The sequence below is a fragment of the Ictalurus punctatus genome, chromosome 19 (assembly GCF_001660625.3).
Source record: "Ictalurus punctatus breed USDA103 chromosome 19, Coco_2.0, whole genome shotgun sequence".
Classification (NCBI taxonomy): Eukaryota; Metazoa; Chordata; class Actinopteri; order Siluriformes; family Ictaluridae; genus Ictalurus; species Ictalurus punctatus.
This window is the reverse complement of record NC_030434.2, coordinates 9,607,819-9,629,346: the sequence shown is the minus strand read 5'-3', so window position 1 is coordinate 9,629,346 and position 21,528 is coordinate 9,607,819. Positions and strand designations below refer to the sequence as shown.

The 21,528-nt window shown below is 36.8% G+C and overlaps 1 protein-coding gene across 4 annotated transcripts in view; it reads right to left on the bottom strand.

Moving 5' to 3' along the window:
* Positions 1 to 21,528, bottom strand: part of nell2b (neural EGFL like 2b) — a 76,614-nt gene that overhangs the window by 18,896 nt on the left and 36,190 nt on the right. For all 4 annotated transcript variants that reach the window (XM_017493818.3, XM_017493814.3, XM_017493815.3 and 1 more), the window contains exons 12-15: positions 18,624 to 18,758; positions 16,530 to 16,655; positions 12,574 to 12,696; positions 11,423 to 11,518 (exon numbers count right to left, since the gene is read on the bottom strand). In XM_017493818.3, the coding sequence (XP_017349307.1) occupies positions 11,423 to 11,518; positions 12,574 to 12,696; positions 16,530 to 16,655; positions 18,624 to 18,758 (480 nt within the window). The remainder of the gene's footprint in view (positions 1 to 11,422; positions 11,519 to 12,573; positions 12,697 to 16,529; positions 16,656 to 18,623; positions 18,759 to 21,528) is intronic.

Genomic DNA, 21,528 nt, shown 5'->3' with positions numbered 1-21,528 from the left:
TTTATCTTGGGCATTATCATGGTCATAGTGGATCCAGAGAAACACTGTGAAAGAGGCCGAAATAAACCCTGCATCAGTATCCACCACAGGGTACCATATACACTGTATACCTTCGCACACTCATCCGTGCTTAGGAGCAATTTAGTATAGTCAAACCAACTACCCGCTTGTTGTTTGGGGACACCAGAGAACCCAGAGGAAACCCATACAAATATGCTGAGAACATGTAAAACAGTAACCTGAGCTCCTGACCAAACCATGGACTGTGCAGCAGAACTGTTTTGTAGTGACTACACGGTCCTTTCTGAACAATGTACTGTAAGTGTAACAAATTAAAATTCTCTGAGGCTGTTTTTCAGTATTCGAATGAAAATAGAATAACATTTGGATTCACTATGCAGTTCAAATGTACCAAGGCCATGAAAAGCATGGAAATGGGTAATGAATAACAGCTTATCTGCAAATACTTTTCATTTCAAAGCCAAGGTGTTAAGGCGCTATTGAAATATTTCCTAGTTACACATTTTTCCTTAATTTTTTTTTCCATTCAGAAAAAGTATTTGCTTTCATTCCTTAGTGTCACAACTCACATCAAAGACTAATGTTCCCTGTGGATGCATATCTTCCTCTGAGTCTTCTCAGTGAAATATGCTGCATTGTTCCAAGATGCACCAAAGGTTGTGCACTCTCCGAAAAAAATTTACTGCTACAATTATAATATAGAATTCAAACGCTTGCCTCAAGGGTACACTTTTATAGCTTTAAATGAAGGAACTAGAGGATTTACTGTGCCTTTCAAAGATATATAGCTCAAGCATACAGGCATTGGTGTACCTTTGAAATAATTTTTTAGAACCTAATTAAAGGGTATTTCAGCCATTCATGCTTCTATACACATGATTGTTGCTGTATTTGTAGTTAGTTTAACAAAAATATGTATTTGGTAATAAACCTATCATAGCTCTTGCTCCCTATACAGGGTGAAAATTCAGTTTGGCTGAACCTGTCATTCTGTTGTAGATTGTAAATGATTAAAACATCTCCACAATGTGTTTTAACAGAGAAATGCTAAGTCTGAAGGCAGCATGAGAGGTTTTTTAAAATTCATTAACTGTAATAGGAAACATGGTTAGCGTTAGTACTCAATAACGCGCACAAAAGAGGAAAAGCGCTCCTCCTGCAACTGACACTGTGGTGCTGAAAGAACAGCTGCGCTTCAGCACCACTAATGTTTTGGACAGCCTGAGAGCGCATGGCTGCAAGACGGGGACGCATAAACACACACGGCTGGCGGCTAATGATCAGCGCAGCAGCTCTCCACCATTCAGCAGCCGACGGGAGCATATAAAAGGGTCTTCTTCCTCTAACAAAGGGAGCGGCCGTCTCAAACACCCTACTTATGCATTTATCTTTGTATTCCACAGAAGATACCGCCTCAGAGGAAGACCATGCTCTCCGGCTGCCTCCCCAGAGCTCCCAGACCTCCAGAAAAGGTCTCAAGCCCCCTGGGAGACCACACCATGCCACCTACACCAACGAGGAAGACACCAACCCCTGAGCACCTCATTCCACCTCCCCATTTCCCACCTTCAAACACTTTTTTGAATAAAAAAACCTCCTCCAAGTTCTGCACCTAAGTGGCCTCCTATGTGTTTGTGCTCAAACTGCCACAGCCTAGGCTCACTACACAGTCCTGAATAGTACACAAGCATACAATTTGAGACACAATGCTAGTTTGTTTAGTGGAGGTAGATGGACAGGGATATTGGTCCATTTTTATTGCTAAACTATGCTAGTGCAGCTTGTCAGAACAGTGAAAAAGACTACAATAACTTAACATGTACCCTATTCATTTAAACATGGCTTGTCTCAATGTGACTCCTAGTAACATTTCAAAATATTAGCACATAAAATCTGTCTTCAATATTGTTAATATTCACTTGCAAACGATTGAAGAGATTTTGAGTTGTCCTAACAATCCCATTTGTAGACCAAACGATCCACATGAGGTCGTGATCCCTGGTTTGGGAACCCCAGTCTTATGCTCTTCATGATTAAGTTTTATTCTCTTCAACACATTTGGACTGAGCATTTGTCATGTTGAGGATTAGATAGAAGCTTTATTCCTCTCTCTCGTCTGTTTTATGACCGAGTCATTTCTATAAACAGTTATTTGCAGGGTGCGTCGCTATTTTTTCCATGTGCATAATCGGTATTACAAATACAGCAGCGAACGTAACTAAACCAAAAAACTGGCTTCATTCCATATAGCTCCCTACTTCCTACACAAGTGCATTAGTATGAACTTAGCATAAATGATGGCTTCCACAGTGCATGTAGTGTACCATAAAAAGCTATTTGGGATTCAGTCTGTCCTCAGATTCAGTTTCAAATTTAGATATGTAACTATTTAAACAGCCACGCTTGCATTTAGGTGTAATCAGGAAATGGAATTTGATGTATAGACACTAAGACCCTTTTCAGATAATCACCACATGCTGAAGTATACTGTACATCCACATGGTGGGAGATTTGGTCATAGAGGACCAAAAAAAATATTTATTTATTAGTTATTTTAGGGCCTATGTATGAAAAAAGATGGTAATTCTGGTGATCCTGTCTCCACACACACACACGTTGTGTAACAGCTTTATTCTTTAATCTTCAGAAAATACAGAAACTAGCAAAAGTCAAGGCTAGACATATTCTTTAACTCTAAGACTGAGGAATACAAATGAATGCAGGAAGAACACACACAGAAACACCACAAAGAAACACTGCGAGCTCAGGATTGAAACAGAGACCCTTGAGATGTGAGGTGGCAACACATCCCACTGCACTAAGACAAAAGATCAAAACAATCAGCTTGTATTAAAATCATGACGATGCTCCCATCGATTTATAGCGACATCCCTTGTACAGTAGCTTGCTAATCAATTATAATTACTACAGATGTCCTCCATTACATTTAACATATGTTATTGCGGGATGGTGCAACAATTAAGGACTTGTGAAGTAACAGAATTATGCACCAATAATGGGACTGTGCAATAACTGTGGGGCTGTGCAATAATTATGGGGCTGTGCAATAATTATGGGGCTGTGCAATAACAACAATTGTTGTGTAACAATAACAGGCATGTGCTAACCAGCAGGGTGGCTTTGTAGGCTGGCTCGCTGTGAAACACTGTTGTTTTAACTCAAATGATGACAATAGTACATGTAATGTTGATGTATCTACGTATGTGAATGTGTGATTGAATATGCTGTGTGTACAATTGCGAATGTTGTCACTCAAAGGATTGCGTCTAAGAAAAAATTCCCTAAGTATTATCCCTAATAATACTTAGTCTCATAATCAAAGGCTTGCTTTACTGGTATTAAATATGAGAACAGACAACAGACTCCAGATACTTCAAATTCTACCTCCAGACCTTTAGTTGTACTGCTATGGATAAATTGATGCAACAACATCTTTTGGTCCGTAAAAAAGTGCACTATTTATAAAAATGCCACTATGACACAAATTATGACACTGTCCAAGGGTAATTATTATAGTTAGAATAAAATTGCCTTGTATAAAAATAACAATTATATATATATATATATATATATATATATATATATATATATATATATATATATATATATATATATATATATATATATATATATATATATATATAATACTATTAAATCAGCCACTTATTATCTTTCTGCATATAAACCATTATCACCTAAGGGGCCTCATAAGGGACCGTCTTAATTACACAGGGAGCTCTTGCTTCCAAATACATAGATACCACTAGCTTTATAGCGCTGCATTATGAACAAATGGCCCTTAAACGCTGCATCATTAAAAGAAATGACCATGGAATCGTTGAAGGGCTCCAGAGTCTCGAGTACGAAGATTAAAACACAGTAGTCATGTCTAGTGGCATTATATCTAATTTAGAGTAAATACAAGGTTAAACAAGGAAGTTCAGGGCTATTACCCCAAAAACAACATTGCTGTGTAAAACATTCATTATGTGAGGATCTTATTAGCACTATTTTTCAAGACACTGCTACAAAATATTATTTGTATATTTTTGTTTACTCTATTTTCCTAATAAAAGTGTATTAGTTTGTAGCAAACACTGTTCTCATTGTAAAACATCACTTCTTGGTTTCAACAGAAGTAAAATAAATACATCAATTATTTAGATAGATAGATAGAGATAGATAGATCGATAGATACATAGATAGATAGTTAGATACTACCTTTTCTTATACCTATTCTACCTATTCTTACTCTGGCTAGGGTGTCTATGGCAGCCCATAGAACCATCCGGTGAAAAGATTTTTCCAGTGCTAGAAATTTAGCACTCTGATTGGGGAGGAACATTCTGAACAAATTTGGGCCAAGTGCTGCCAACACTCTAGCGCCACCATTCAGAAGTTTGTTTATGGTCATGACTTTTGAACCGTGTGTCCAAAGTTCAAAAGCCAGGCATCCCTGAATAATTCGATTTTTGACCATCTTAGATTTTGTCAAAAAAATATTTTTCATCACCAATCATCACCAAATTCAGCAGACATCATCTTCAGAGTAAGCCTCACAAATGTCAAAAAGAATTTTGAATACTCTAAACGATTTGGGCCAATGAAACTGACAGCAACACCACCAAACAGGAAGTGAGGCTGTATCTCAGCAACAACTTTGCGGATGACATAGGTCATTGCAACAAATTTCATGCCAGCACCACCGGGCAATATTAACAATTACATGCTAAACATTCTTACATCTAACTGCCTTTTTAGCTACTCCCATCCAAATTTTGTCCACTCTTCACCAAATTTGGCTCCTATCATCTTCAGACCTGCCTGAACAAAAGTCATCAAAGCAATATTGATATTCAAAACTGCTAATTACTTTTAATTACTGTTAAATACTTTTATTTTTGCTTTTATTATTTATTTTTACTTTTATTTTCAATTTTTACTTGAGCATGGCACACTTGCTCAACCACTCATTCCTAGTACGTTCCTTTACACTTGTTATTCCCTAACCCTAACCCTAATTTTTTCATGATTTTCTTTCTTTCTGCCTTTCTAAATGCTAAATCCCACCATAGGAAATGTTAATTCATTCGTAGATATGAGTTTATCAGTGAGATGTGAGAGTATGAGATTCAATATATAAGTTATCCAACTCCTGAAGCTCCCTGAGTTGGAGAAATATCTGAAACTTGCATCAAATATCTGAAAATTTGATTATGAAAGAATTTAGTGAGATTGAGTCACCAGCATTTTCAGGTAGGCCTGCTATCATCTAATTTTATATCTGTCCTCTATCGACAAAGCCTTTAGGCCGGCTTTACTATACAGTCTTATCTAAAACAGACTAAAATGTGATTAGCTTTGCTCTTGCTAACAACATCAAAATTCTGTGTTCTGCTACATGACGCTAAGTTACATTTTAATTCAATCACCTATCTGTCAAGTCCTGTCCTGTCTTAGAACAACAGATTTAATCTCAGTAAGTGCATGAAGTGTTGAACTGAATGTGCCGGAGTAGATTTGGAAATATTTATATAGGTTTAGTCAGGCATCCTGCCCTTGTGACACATCTGCCAATCTGCACCAGTTAAAAAAGCAATTTCCACTCACTTGCTCTCATCTCCTACAGCCTCATAATAAGAGATAATAAGAAAGAGAGAGAGAGAGAGAGAGAGAGAGAGAGAGAGAGAGAGAGAGAGAGAGAGAGAGAGAGAGAGAGGTTTACTCCTGTGGAGGAAACATTCATTAAGTTTCTCTGCTTGACTGTGCAGCTAGAACATTACATGGTGGTGTAGCTTTTCATTAAGGACACATGCTGCATGCTGAATAACTATATTTATTATTATTATTATTATTATTATTATTATTATTATTATTGTACAAGACCTATTAAAATGAATAGATTGTTTTCCTCTAATCTGAGCAAGCACATATTGTCAATAAACAGAAATCTTCTAGAATTAACAAACAAGGTTCACTGCCAAAGGATGAAGATTATTAATGGGAAGTCTTTGAGTTGACAGAATAAGATGAGCATGCCCCTGAATGAGCATGCCCCTGAATATTTGAATAATATATATTACTGTCTAATCTACTTATGGAAAAACAGCATTAACATCACATTTTGCAGAATTAGAAGTCCATTTCAAGTCTCAAGTCTCTGAGGTGGAGTCCAAGTCAAGTCTCAAGTCTCTGAGGTGGAGTCCAAGTCAAGTCTCAAGTCCCTGAGGTCCAAGTCCAAGTCAAGTCTCAAGTCTCTGAGGTGGAGTCCAAGTCAAGTCTCAAGTCTCTGAGGTGGAGTCCAAGTCAAGTCTCAAGTCCCTGAGGTCCAAGTCCAAGTCAAGTCTCAAGTCTCTGAGGTGGAGTCCAAGTCAAGTCTCAAGTCCCTGAGGTCCAAGTCCAAGTCAAGTCTCAAGTCTCTGAGGTGGAGTCCAAGTCAAGTCTCTGAGGTGGAGTCAAAGTCAAGTCCCAAGTCCCTGAGGTCCAAGTCCTAGTCAAGTCTCAAGTCTTTCTTCTATTTTTACACCCTGGACAGGGTGCCAGTTACTTCTACAGTCTTTTTCATTTATTCAAAATTGCACACAAGGTTTTGCTTAAATCATTCATTATTTTTTTATACACAATCAAAATACTAACACTTTCAAACTATTAATAATGGTCACTTGGAACTCAATTTTTAAGTCAGTTTTATTGGAAATTCAGTTTGAAGCAATCTTACAGCATGACTAGCTTGATTACTCTCCCTTCAAAGTGCCCTTCAGAGGGTGATTTATACCATTTGGAACACAGAGACTGTGTATTTTGAGCTATTTGAGTTGCCGTAGTTTGCTGTAGTTTTCAAGCAGTAATGGGTAAGGTAGTCTTCCAGTGAGCGCTACCAAAACCCCCATGTATAGATGCAATTTAAGTTAGTAAACTTATATAATATATGCATATGGTAGCTAATACTTGGGGGGGAAAAAACATGAAGAGGACGTGGAAACATTTATACTTCTTGAAAATGGACAGCAAGCAAGCCCCTGACAGCTATTTAACACCACAGCTTCCCTTTGGATTAATTGATTGCTTTTCAAATTAAATGACACGAAGATTATCAAGAGGTGATAGACTTGGCTATATTGTTATTGTTTGTTGTTCATTTATATTACAACAAGGTTTTAGACATCTTTAGGCTGACCACTTAAAGGCATTTAAACACAACATGATCTTTGCAAGCAGATAGCCTAATGATTTTGTCCTCTTTTTTTTTTTTTTTTTAAAATATAAATGTCAAAGTGCTGTATACTATTGGGAGAAAAACTCATTTTTGGTCAAAAAAACTTTTTTTTTTTTATCTTTCTTAATTTTCCAGAATTCATCCCTACCAACTAACTACAGATTTTCCCAAACCGTCTCACATGTATTATCATCCTGGGAACTAGAAACAGAGCAGAAACAAATGCACTCAGTACATACTTTAACAACTGACATATTCACATGCACACTCATCTGTCAAGAGAGAAATAAAAGATAACTGTCAATTTATGAGTGTCATTGTCAGTGCTCTCCAAGAACACCAGAATTACACACCCAGAGAATGCCAGCAAATTTCACTCACACACATCCTGGCTGCTCTCACACCATGAACTTTTCAGTCTTTCTCTCTAGCTTTCTCTCTCTTTCTCTTTTTCTCTCCATGTGTCCAATCTCTCTCTCATGGCTCTGTCCCTCACACATAAGTGTGTAGGTGTTGTGTTGCCACTCTTTATGCTGGTGAACACTCCAGCCACATGTCCTGCTGTGACAAAGTTACGCAATAAGCAGTGACATTACCTAACCTGTTTTGGCACAGCTGTGGGTCCCTTAAATTTTCTACACGCACCCTTAAATAATGAACAAAAAATTGTAATCTGTTTAGTCATTGTGATGGATTTCAATGAGTTTGATTACAAGAAGAAGAATTTGTAAATTGCATTCTTCAGTAGTACTGGAAAAGGCTCCAGCTGATCGGCCAATCAGTCATGTTGTGAATGCTCCAGCTGGCCATTTTCTTTCAGTATTACTATAAATATCTTTGGGTTTGTGTGTGTGCATATGTGCGTATGTATGAGAGAACGTTTTGGGTCTTGGTATGTGGGGTAACTCGGTGTATTCAATTTGTATGCTGTTAACTCTTAGATCCATTTTTTTGTTTTGTTATTTAATGTAACACTTGGCAGTGGTAGCTCAGTAGTTAAGACATTGGACGACTGATTGGAAGTTTGTGTAAAGTTGTATAAATGTGATCTATATTCATCTATAAATGTAAGTCGCCCTGGATAAAGGCATCTGCCAAATGCCGTAAACATAATTTTAGAAGGATTTCTGTGCAAATTCTTAGCTTTACATATATATATATTTTTTTTTTTTAGCGCTTCATTAATATTAAACTAGGTGCCACTGGGCGATTAAGAAAACAAGTTCTCTAAAGAAAAAGTCTCCCAGAAAAGTCAATGTTGTTTTATCTTCAAGTATAAAGCTAATTAAAGGTGGTGAGACATGTCAGAAATACAGTGTAACTGTATAAAGCAGGAAGACACAAGATAGCATTTTGTTAATAAGGTAAATACTGTATGAATGAGAACCCTTTCAAAGACCCTGTTTACATGCTGTTGGAATATAATGAGAAAGTGGCAGACACAGTGATGTGAAAAAGTATTTGTCCCATTCTGATTTATTCTTTTTTTGTGTGTGTATTTCTCTACTAAATTGTTTCAGGAATTAAAATAAAATCTAAGATTAAACGAAGGCAACCTGAGTAAACACAAAATGTAGTTTTTAAATGATAATGTTATTTATTGAAGCAAAAACAGTTATCCAATACCATCTGAGCCTGTGTGAAAATGTATTTGACCCCATAGTTACCAATTCCCCAAATCTATGAAACTGCATTCATAATGGGGTTCAGCTGGACTAGACACAGCCAGGCCTGATTACTGCAAACCCTGTTCAATCACATCTACACTTAAATAGAACTTCTTCAACAGCATGAAAAGGTCTTACCCAGTAACACACTATGCCAAAGTTGGGGACTCCAAAGAACCACAGTGAGAGCCATTATCTCCAAATGGAAAAAAAAAAGCTCGGCACAGGAGTGAACCTTCTCAGAAGTGTCCGACCTTCCAAAATTCCTCCAAGAGCACAGCAACTACTCATCCAGGAAGTCACAAAAGAGCCAAGGACAACATCAAAGGACCTACAGTCCTCTCTTGCATCAATAAAGTTCACTGTTCATGACTCCACTATCACAAAGACACTGGGCAAAAATGGCATCCATGAAAGAGTGGCGAGGTGAAAACCACTGCTAACCCAGAAGAACATTAAGGTTCGTCTGAATTTTGCCAAAACACACCTTTTGGGAGAATATTCTGTGATTGATGAGTCAAAAGTGGAACAGTTTGGAAGACAGGGGTCCTATTACATCTGGCGTAAACCAAACACAGAATTCTACAAAAAGAACATCATACCTATGGTCAAGCATGGTGGTGGAAGTGTGATGGTGTGGGGATGCACTGCTGCTTCAGGGCCTGGGAAACTTACAATAATTGAGGCAAACATGAATTTTGCTCACTATCAGAAAATCCTAAAGGAATGTCCTCTCTTTAGTCCGTAAGTTGAAACTCAAGTGCAACTGTAATATGTAACAAGACAATGATCCAAAGCATAGGAGTCAATCCTAGTCCTAGAAGTAAGTGAAACACTGATCTCCAGTTATCTGAAGTATTTGTTTGCAGTTATTGTTGCTAAAGGTGGCACAAGCAGATTTTAAGTTTAAGGGGGCAATTAGTTTTTCACATTGGTGTTGGATAACTTTTTTTGCTTCCATAAAAAAATAAAAATAAAATAAAAACTGTACTGAGTGTTTACTCAGGTTGCTTTTGTTTTGTGTTGTATTTTGTTTGAAGATCTAAAACTATACTGTAATCAAAAAAACAAAACAAAAAAAAAGAAAACATCCCAAATGTTGTTCTAAAAAAACATTTTTTTGAGGGTGTTGTCAAGTCTGTAAATGATACATACAGTACATAATCATTTAGTAAATCAGTGCCTAAGGGTTCTAGGGCTAAAGATTCCTAAAAATAAGGCAGGATTTCTCCCATACAACTAAATACTTCACTGGCTATTTCAAAATTGTGAATAATACAGTCTTGATATTCAGGACTGTGAAAGGAATAGGTGTAATACCATAGCATTTGAATTACTGTAGATTTCTTAGGGTTCTTTCATATATGCAGTGTTTAGTCCATTTGAATCGAACCCTGGTGCATTTTAATCTTTGGGGTGGTTCATTTGTGCAGGTGAGAACACAGCAATTGGATTCAGGTACGGACCAAAACAAGTGATCCGAGACCTTCTTGATGTAGTTCCAATCCGTTTGATTAGAGTGAAAAAGCATTTTGATCTTGAATCGACCCAAATATATTACGTGAACCAAACACGCCATGTGTTTTGGGTTGCGATGACAATTTTCTGTAGACGTGAGCTGCTAAACTGAGCCGCGAGCCACAAACCAGAGCCAGAAGACTGAGCTGAGTGCTGCGGAAATGTGATGTGACGTGAGATTCGAACATATGAACAAAAAGAGAAAATAAACAGTGGATGTGATACACATGTTATAAACTAGTAACTAGTATAGAGTGCAGCTCTGCTGGGGTGATTTTTAGGATTTCCCAGCACATTTGGCAGAAGTTTGTTTACTTTTTTCCATTAGTGTTTTCCTGAACAATGAATGACCAATAAACTCTTCAGCAACACTTTATTTTTTTGCTTTTTGATTTGTGTAATTGCTTACAGTAAGAAAACAAACCAAAGCAAACAAACCAAAAGTATCAATTTCACTCTGACTCGGATGCAGGAACTTAACTGAACAGATGTGAAAGCACCCTTATTTTAATGTTGGTACAATGTTTTTTTAACAGCTCTGCTATATTAGCTTGTGTTTTTTCATTTGATCTCATCGGTAATGTTGAAAACGTATGTCAATTTATTTATTTTTATTTTTTTACATTTTTATTTCACATAGATTTAGAGGCTGTAATTTTCCAGTATAGGAACCCCTATTTAGACAAATGACCAGAGGTCTAGAGATATTAAACAACACAGACAGCATCCTACACGATAAAAGAGTGGCAGTAAGAGCTTCTACCTCATTCTGCTGCCCCAGAATGCACTGTATAAATTGTGTGTCAGATTCTACCTCAAAAGTGTTTTCCAGTATCATGCAATATCTAATATCATGCAAAGAACCTTACAAATGCTAATGGAAGTTCTGATCATTTTTAGAGTCTCTGTCAGGCTCCTCCACATCTCATCACATCTATGTGAGCTGAGTTCAACCTAGCATTTGGTCACACAAACTCACCTGTTTCACATCTCTTCCCAGTAAAGCCCTGTAGGCAGACGCATGTGTCTGGAGCCACGCAGGAGCCTCCGTTGTGGCACAATCCATCACACTGTGCTGCAGCAACAAAGACCAACATATACACGTACTTAGGACCAACCCAATTAAGAGAAATCAATTAAAAAATATACATCTTTAAGGATGTTCTAATAATTTATGAAGGTTTACAACATTAAAATGGTAACAGTTGGTAATAATGACAATGATAAATTGTGACAGCTAGTGATACATGTAATGAAAGAGAATTCAGTGCCACTGTAGTGTCAGGCCACCATGAGCCGCCAGAATAAAGTGGTTCTTGAAAGTGGTAGTTAGAATGTTCTATATTTCTGAATAAATATGACCTAAAACATAATCAGCTTTTCACACAAGTCCTAAAAGTAGACAAATAGAACCCAATTAAACAAATGAGACAAACATATTATACTTGGTCATTTATTTATTAAGGAAAATGATCCAACATTCCGTATATGTGAGTGGCAAAAGTATGTGAACCTTTGCTTTTTTTTTTATTCAGATATATGAAACATTCTAAAGGTTTCACAAACTTTCAAGCACCATTGTAGGTTCAGTGTACCCTGGCATTAATTCTATATGTCTCAGTAATGGTAGTGGAGAAATTAACACCATTCTTCCCTCTGTTAAACATGTCAGCCCAAAACCTATAGGTGGTCAGTTGGTGACTGCATAGACCATAGCATGTGATTTCCACCATTGTCATTCTCATCAAACCATTCAGTGAGTTCCCATGCCCTGTAAATGGGTCATTATCAGTCTGGAAGAGAGCATATCATCAGGATAGAAATGTTTCATCATAGGATAAAAGTGTTCAGTCAGAAGAACCCTGATTTGATCTGCAGTAACCCATCTCTGAGTTCAAGTCTCAGGATGGGCAGGGATTGATGTGAGTGCCTTTAGCCCTCAACTACTAGAATTTAAGTATTTGCGGGCTAAAGGCACACACATCAATCCCTGCCCATCCTTAGACTTGAATTCAGGCATTATTACCATTGATATGAAAGATAAATCCATTAACGTTTTTAATGTTAATCCATCTTTCATGGATGTCTAGTCTGGTGACGTGGGTGCTATGCAAATGGTTGTTAGCTCACCTCTACAGACGGTACCATTACCCAGGTACCCTGGTTTGCAGGTGCAGCTGTGTCCTCCCACTGTATTAAAGCAGAGTGCATTCTCATCGCAGCTGTGTAGTCCACTTATACACTCATTATGCTCTGAAAATATACACAGGCACCACAGAACTATGAGAATTTGCATCTCATTAACCCACACCTCCATCAGCTAACTAAAACCTGAATGAAACCTCTGACCTAGCCTACAAGGGGGAAAAAAATCAGGTGTCTCACGAGCTCATTAATATTTGTGCTTGGGAAAAAGAGCCCAAAGGCTGCCCATGGGTGTAGAGTGAAAGGAAAAACTTCAAATTCTAAAGCAGTCATTTCTCAAGTGTGAGAACAGAGTAAGCGCTCGGCTACAGGGAAATGAGTCTCATTAATATTAACGAGTCTTGAAATTCACTGTGCTGTATACACAAGTCAGAAGATCACTGAATTATATAATAAGAATTAATGTATATACAGGATTAGGAAACAATGCACAGTAAGAAACAGTGTACCTGTTAAACTTATCCCAGATGGACAACACTGCAATAATGAAAAATGATATATTAGGAAGTGAAAATATCTTAAACATAGTCAAATCTATCTAGCATTTCCTATTGTTTCCTATTTATTTTAAGATTACTATATATTTCTAAAAAAGAAAAAAAAAAAAAAAAAAGATAAATAATTCTGTTATACCCACAGAATAAGACAATTTAAAGCTTGAAATGAGTCATGGCTTTAATTATCTAATTTTAATGGCTTTAATATAATACTCAATTAAATATAATACATATATAAATTGTCTTATTCTGTCGGTATAACAGAATAATTTAGCTTCTTTTAAGAGATAAATGCTTAAAATTAATGCTTACAATTGGTTTATTTTTAACAGGAGGCTAAATGCTATTCTGCGTTTAAATTATTCTTGGGTTTATTTTTAGCATTTATTTCCAAAAAGTTACATTATATTACATTATCCATCTTCTATAACGCTTACTCCTTTTCAGGGTCACGGGGAAACCTGAAGCCTATCCCAGGGAGAATGGGGCACAAGGCGGGGTACACCCTGGACAGGGTGCCAAGCCATCGCAGGGCACAATCACATACACTTTCACACACCCATTCATACACTACAGACACTTTAGACATGTCAATCAGCTTACCATGCATGCCTTTGGACTGGGGGAGGAAACCAGAGTACCCAGAGGAAACCCCTGCAGCACGGGGAGAACATGCAAACTCCTCACACACAGGGCCACAATGGGAATCGAACGTGCTAACCACTAAGCCACCATGCGCCCTATGTTATATTATATTATATTGTATTATATTATATTATATTATATTATATTATATTATATTATATTATATTATATTATATTATATTATACCAATAAAATAAAAAAAATGAAAGGCTTTAAATGAGTAAAAATGACTTGATATAGCTTTAATAATCTTATTTTTGGTTTATTGTAATCTTAGAATAGAAAAGACTAGCTTAATTTGAATATATTTAAGATATTTTCACTTGCTAAGATGTCTAGGCTTTTTTTGTTTGTTTGTTTTGCAGAGAGTATATAACAAGTTGCTCTGTCATCTCAGAATATAACAAATGGCTTGAGCTCTAATGAAATCTTTTTGCAAAAGCTGCACACAGCATTAGCTGGTAATCAGAAAGATAACTAACTCCTCTCCTCTCCAATTTTCAGAGAGAACAGAACAACTAAACAGAGCCTAGTCCCAAAAGCAACAGACTAGCCTGTATTCATAAATCATCATAACTGTCCAAAGTTCCATATACTTTACCTGTACTTAAACATTAATAATGCTTCATAAAGCTACAGTGAAATACAAACATAACACAAATTCAACTATACAAACTAAACAAGCTATACAAACACAACACAAACCTACCTGACAGCCCATATATATGAAAAAGTACAAATAATAGTAAATAATAATGGCACAATAACAACGTGTTAATTCTGCAAAAGGGAATTAACTGAAGTAATTTGCTGAGACTTTATGGGGTTTTTTTTTTTTTTTTTTTGAGTTTATAAAAAAGCTTTAAAAGTACTCTTAACAAATCAGAGATAATTATGCACCCATAAAAAACCTTGTGAATCAGGGCTTCACAGTACCACTGAGCACCAGAGCATTCAGGAGCCACAACCTAGATGTTCATGGTTGACTTTTAAAGTTCCACTCCACTGCATGAAGCGTTGTAGTTAAAAATAATTTGATACTTTGAACTTAAATGCAAAAAAAAAAAAAAAACTAATTATGATAGCAACAGCCAGAAATGATACCAATGGCCTTCATAAAGCTTTAATTACTTCAGATTAAAACTCTTTTGAATCCACAGTGATTAAACTCACACACACACACACACACACGCACACAAACGCACACAAAAGACATGACATGAAAGCAGGGAAACTGGAACCATGTTCAAGATAGCAATTAAACCAGTAATGCACTCATTCTAGTTGCAAGGAGGGATGTTATTACAGTAGCACTACAGTAGTTGCGGTGTAAATACCAAATATCAGCACATCAGATATGGACATGTTTGCCTATTTAAATATAATTATAATTTCACTTTCAATTATAATTTTCCATTTATTATCAAAAATGATACTGTGGAGGTGGAATTTTATTAGAATTTTTTGAGGTGGTTGGGGGGATGGGGGTTGATGAGGGTATATGTGTTAGAGGGGTAATGGAGCACTAATGTGACACACTTTTTTTTTTTATATATATATATGTTTTTTGATATGTCAGATCTTTCATGTCATTTCAGGTCAGACCTTTTTCCACCTTTAATGAGATATAGCATCCAACCACACTCAAGTGAAAAACACATTAAAATGTTTTAGGAAAAAAAGAAAGAAACAACTTACATTGACCTGGCTGCATAAGTGTGCACTCCTCATAATTAACACTTTGTTAAAGCACCTTTTACTTGAATCAATTTCTCAAAAATTTAACTCAAACGTGTTATATTTAAGTGTATTTGGCTTAAAGAAACTGATTATCAACTGAAAATTTTTGAGGTAATTAGTTTCCTCAAATTTTTGGAGTTAAATGAACTTATCCGGTTTTACAGTGTTGTAATACAGCACTCTGTCCTGTACATACTTTGTAAGCTCTGTTTAGAAAGTTTTATATTACTGTCTATCCATGGTCCCAAAGACACTAGCACAAATAAAAAAGCCCATGGGTCTGCTGTGTTCTCTGAGCTGCTGAGATTGTTGCAGAAATTTTACAGGTAATACTACTTTAATCCATTCATCAGGTTTTCACACTTATTTCTAGCCTGTAGATTATCTTATTATTATCCCCAAAGAGTAATAGACACTGTTCTCTGTGGGCAGTTGTGCATATAAATAATTGAAAAGTGCTAATGATTCCCTGTTTTTTTGCACAGGGAATGTAATAAACAGTCCTAATGCTGGAATTAGTTATACGCTGCCATCATCGGTTTAGTAGAAGAAATGGGCGCAGAGCAATTTAGCATTCACTCTTGCATTAATAATAGAGTTAAATTCCACTGGCTTTTTTCATAATTCGATTTATGAGGTAACATATATTAAAAACAAAGAGAATAGTAATGGCATTATATTCACCAAGGCATCTCTAAACTGAATGGATGATTGGCTTTTGAAAAAAAAATAACATTACTCAGTGGAACTAATGGGATACACAACACAAAGAAGTCTTTAGCACGTCTCGGTGCAATTAAGCCCCCAGCTACAGAACAGAAGGCTTATTCCACAACAATTTAGCAGAAGGAGGAACACAATGTTATACAAAAAGAGAAAAATATATATATTTAGAGACACAATGCATACTCATGTGCCGTGCCTTCTGCACATGCTCATACACACACACTCGCATGAAACCTTACAAGAAACTACCAAGCAAAATTATCGCTTACTCACCAGTGCATGAATAGTCATCAATCCGGATGTAGCCTTTGTTACACACACACATAAATGATCCTGGCGTGTTCACACACACTGTGTTCTCTCTGCAGTAGTGTTTCCCCTCTGCACACTCATCAATATCTGCAACCCAACACCCAAAAATGAATGAGCACGGCACCAACATGAACTCACACAAGACTTTATTAGGATTATATTAGAACATGTAAGGGTTTCACACACTGCTTCCTAATGACCTAACAGTCTTTTTTTTTTCTTGGAACACAACAAACAACTTTAATGTACTGATTAGGAGGTCGTGAGTTCAAATGCCATCTCTACCAAGCTGCCACTGTTGGGCCCTTGAGCAAGGCCCTTAACCCGTAACTACTCAGTTGTATAAATGAGATAAATGTAAGTCGCTCTGGATAAGGGCATCTGCCAAATACTACAAATGTAATGTACATGATTTTTGTTGCGGTTTGGTTATTTAATATAAAATTATTTTCTCATAATATACTTTAAATTCATTACATACACTAATTGTCTTTTGTTGTTGTTTTTTTTTTCTTCCTGGGACTATGCTTAGTGGAAAATAAAGGAATGAAAGTCCAGGTTTATTGTGCCACTGTCAGGGATTTCCCCCTCGCGTCAAGCGCTGTGTGCAGAAGCGCTCAGCGTGTATGAGCAGCCCGCACCACTATGACATGCACTTCCTCGTTGTTAAATGTTTGTTTACATTGCCATTTGTGGGGTTTTATTTTATTCATGTCTTGTCTCCACCCCTGTCTTGTCATTGGTTGACTCCCGAATGTGCTATTTAACTTACTGCATATGTTGGGTTTTGAGTATGAGCGCTCATAATACATTTACTGATTCAATCACTCAAACACACACACACACACACACACAGACACACACAAACACACACACACACACACACACACACACACACACACACACACACACAAACATTCCAGCATGTGCAGCAGCGCATTGATTAGACACACAAGGATGCTGGTCATAATGATATAGTCATTTACTGGGACAGTAAGTATTCACCAGAACTACTTTTCTCTCATTAGAAATCTCTGAGCCTGCTTTCTCTATAATCTGCATGAGATGGATCTTCAGCACCGTCAAAAGCACAAATCAGTTAAAGTTCTGGGAAAAAAGTGCTGCCTGATTTTCTGTTATAACCTGCTAAACAAATATTCCGAATTTAAGATTTTGAGGTTATTTAGGCTGCTTTCTTTTTTCTTACTTAAATACTACATACATTATGTTCTGTATATCTATATATCTCAGTCATAGCACTAAAACCACTCACAGATTAAGTGAATAACATTGTTTATCACAATACAATGTCACCTGTCAAGGGGTGGAATATATATAGGCAGCAAGTCAACAGTCTTGTGTTGGCATGTTCTGCTGGGAAACCTTGGGTCCTGGCATTCATGTGGATGTTACTTTGACATGTACTACCAAACCTAAACATTGTTACACACCTTCATGGCAACTGTATTCCTTAATGGCGGTGGCCTCCTTCAGCAAAAATAATGCGCCCTGCCAGAAATGTTCAGAAATGCTTTGAGGAACATGACAAAGAGTTCATTGTGTTGACTCAGCCTCCAAATTCCCCAGATCTCAATCCGATCGAGTATCTGTGATGTGCTGGACAAAAAAGTCTGATCCATGGAGGCCCCACCTTGCAACTTAGAGGACTTAAAAGATCTGCTACTAATATCTTGTTGCCAGATACCACAGCACACCTTCACAGGTCTTGTGGAGTCTATGCCTCGACGGGTCAGAGCTGTTTCAGTGGCACAATGAGGACCTACACAATATTAGGCAGGTGGTTTTAATGTTATGGCTGGCTGGTGTATATATATATATATATATATATATATATATATATATATATATATATATATATATATATATATATATATATATATATATATATATATGTGTGTGGATTCATATATACGCTCTGCTTTACAGCCTTAATAAAAAAAATTATTTCCAGAAAATGTGCTCCAAATGTGTCTGATATTACTGTAAACATCTGCTGATGCAGGTTTGCTCATTTCATGAGCACGTATTAACTACCATGGCAATATGCGCTGTCATCCCTCACTGCCCGGTAGCCATCTTTGCAGCTGCAGCAGGCTCCTGCCTCCAGATTCACACACTCCGAGTTCTCCACACAGCTGCTGCTGTAGCCATCCGCACAGAAATCATGTCCTGCGAGAGAGACAGTAGATAAACCACTTAAAAACACATTGGTTTGTTTGTGTGTGTGTGTGTGTGTGTGTGTGTGTGTGTGTGTGTGTGTGTGTGTGTGTAGGGGAATATCTATGTGTTCTAAAAGTAGCTTGGCGGTGTCAGGGACATGAACGGGTAAACAATGACTATGCTCACTGTTTATGTTTATAACGAGCTGAGGTAGCAATCTGAAACAGGAACTAATTAGCAGAAAAAAAGTGTGTGTGTGTGCGCGTGTGTGTGTGTGTGTGTGTGTTTCTAAGAGAAAGAGACAGAGAGAAACTGTTTCCAAGTGTTTAAATGTAAAACTTTCTATTCAAATACCTTCATTACCCATATGATTTATTAGAGATAATTAGAAAGTATTGTTTTCGCATTTCTTTGGGTCAAAAATGAAAGTTTTCAAAGAAAGCACAAACAAATAACTAAATAAGTAACTGCAAATAAGTAAAAGCTACAAGGAATATTATACAAAAAAACATGCCATCGATTTATCAGTCATTTTTTTATGTTTTTGATCTGCAGTGTGGACTGCTGTTTGCAATGTAGAACTTACTTTCTACTTTCATTTCTACTTATTTCACTGTAAACACTTTTACAGAGAATTATGTAGCAAAATAATAATAATAATGAAAAAACGCATCTCCGCTTATGTACTTATTAGGCTGTGTCTTAGAATCTACACACATGTGCAAATGTGTGTGTATAAAGAGGATATGTGTGGTGAAATTTTCTAGTATGTAGTTCTAATATCTATTTCAGAAAAATACAGGCTTCCCTAATCTGAAAAAAAAAACCAAACATCTGAAATACATTTCTCTTTTGCACGTATTTCAACCATAACTTTTTAGGTTACCAAAAAAAGCCAAAAAAAGTTTTTACTTTATTTACCACACAGGAGCATCACAGACATTTTGACAGATGGTGTCTGATTAGAAACTGAATTAATTAGTCTTATGTCTGGTTCACTGTGCCATGTATCTATTTGCCAACTTGATCCAAGCCTGACATTTACTGTGTGAGGAAATAACACTTAGGAAGCAAGGTTTTCAACATCTTTAGGCAGGCTGACTGTTTTCACCACCATGTTCATTACCACAAACTGCCACATAACCCAATGTGATCTCTGCAGAAAGCCTAGACAAGTTACAAAAATAAATGAAAACTTTTTTTTTTAAGTAATTTTGGCCAAAACCCAATAATTGTTGTCAGCCACAACAACATCCAGTGGGTTTTCCCAGACCACCATATAGATACAATATGCACAGTATAAGAACGTATCTTTATACTGTATATATGTGTAACATAACCAGTGGCCTGGAAACCTTGGCTGCAAACGGGCCATGATGGAATTACACATACTTGTCTCTTAAAGAAAGATCAATGCAGGAGTCCTGTACCTTATTCACCTCAGTTCTGTACTCAACTCTACCATCTGTGACAAGTTCTAAGGCTCCTTGGTTTTTTACATACACAAGTTTACTGTTTTGTTTTTACTGTTATGATGTTGTTCTATGTAGTTTGTGCAGTGGATATAAAAAATCTACTACTAGTCAAATAAAGATCAGGTGATTCTGTATGATTTTCTCATTGTTGTAAGGTATTGATCAGGAGCAAGGTACAAAAGAATTTCCAACAAGTGGAAAAAAATGGGGCACTACAGTGACGTTACCAAGAACATTACCCTCCAAACAAAAAGACAAGACAAAGACATACCAGGGAGGCTGCCAGGAGACCTTCAGAAACATTAAAAGAGCTGCAGGAATATCTGGCAAGTACTATTCATTCCTTGCATGTGACAACAACCTCTTGTATTCTTCACATTTATGGGCTATGGGGTAGGATGGCTAGAGAAAGATTTTCTTACAAAATAAAAAAAAAATCAAAAAATAAAAATCTAAGCCTGCATAAAGCATCCCAAACCATGTGGCAAAATGTTTTAATTAGATGACACCAAGCTAGAAGCTAAAGATCACCCAAAGAACAGAATCAGCCTATGGGGCTGCTTCTCTTCAGCTGGGACTGGGGCTGTAGTCAATCAGGGAATCATGGATAGCTGTAAACACTGTACCAATTTATTTTGGCACAAAACCTGCAGGCCTCTGTTAGACAGCTGAAGATGAAGAAAAGTTTCACCTTCCAGCACGGTAACGACCCAAAGCACAAATCCAAGTCAACAATGGAACCCAGTGTTCAGCATGTGTCATCAGGTGAACATGGCTGCTCACACTGTCACCAGTAAATGAAATATCACATCTCTACCACTTCACTTCCCTCACAGTTCAATGTTTAGGGAATGTAAATGCATAATAAACTCATGATCGCTAATTTTAGCTGGTTAACTTGTTGCTAAAAAAACAAACATGTTTTCGTGGGGGCGTCCATGTTGTTTCCCAGTTTGTAGCTCAAACATGCTGAAATTGTCCTGTGTATATATTGTAATGTGTATTGATTGTCCTGCACTCGTCTCACACTGTTGTGTATTTGCACTTTATGTAGTCTTGCATACAGTTTTGTGTTGCACCACGGTCCTGGATAAACGACATTTCGTTCCAATGAATACAAGCTAGAGGAATGACAATAAAAGCTCACTTGACTTGACTTATATGTAACTACGTAATAAAGTTCAGACTTTTGAGTTAGTTCGAATGTAACATTAATCAGTTTCCTTTTCTTTGACCATGAGCATGATCATGATCATATAACAGAAACAGAGTGTTTTTGTCATTTTAATCACCTTTGGTATTAC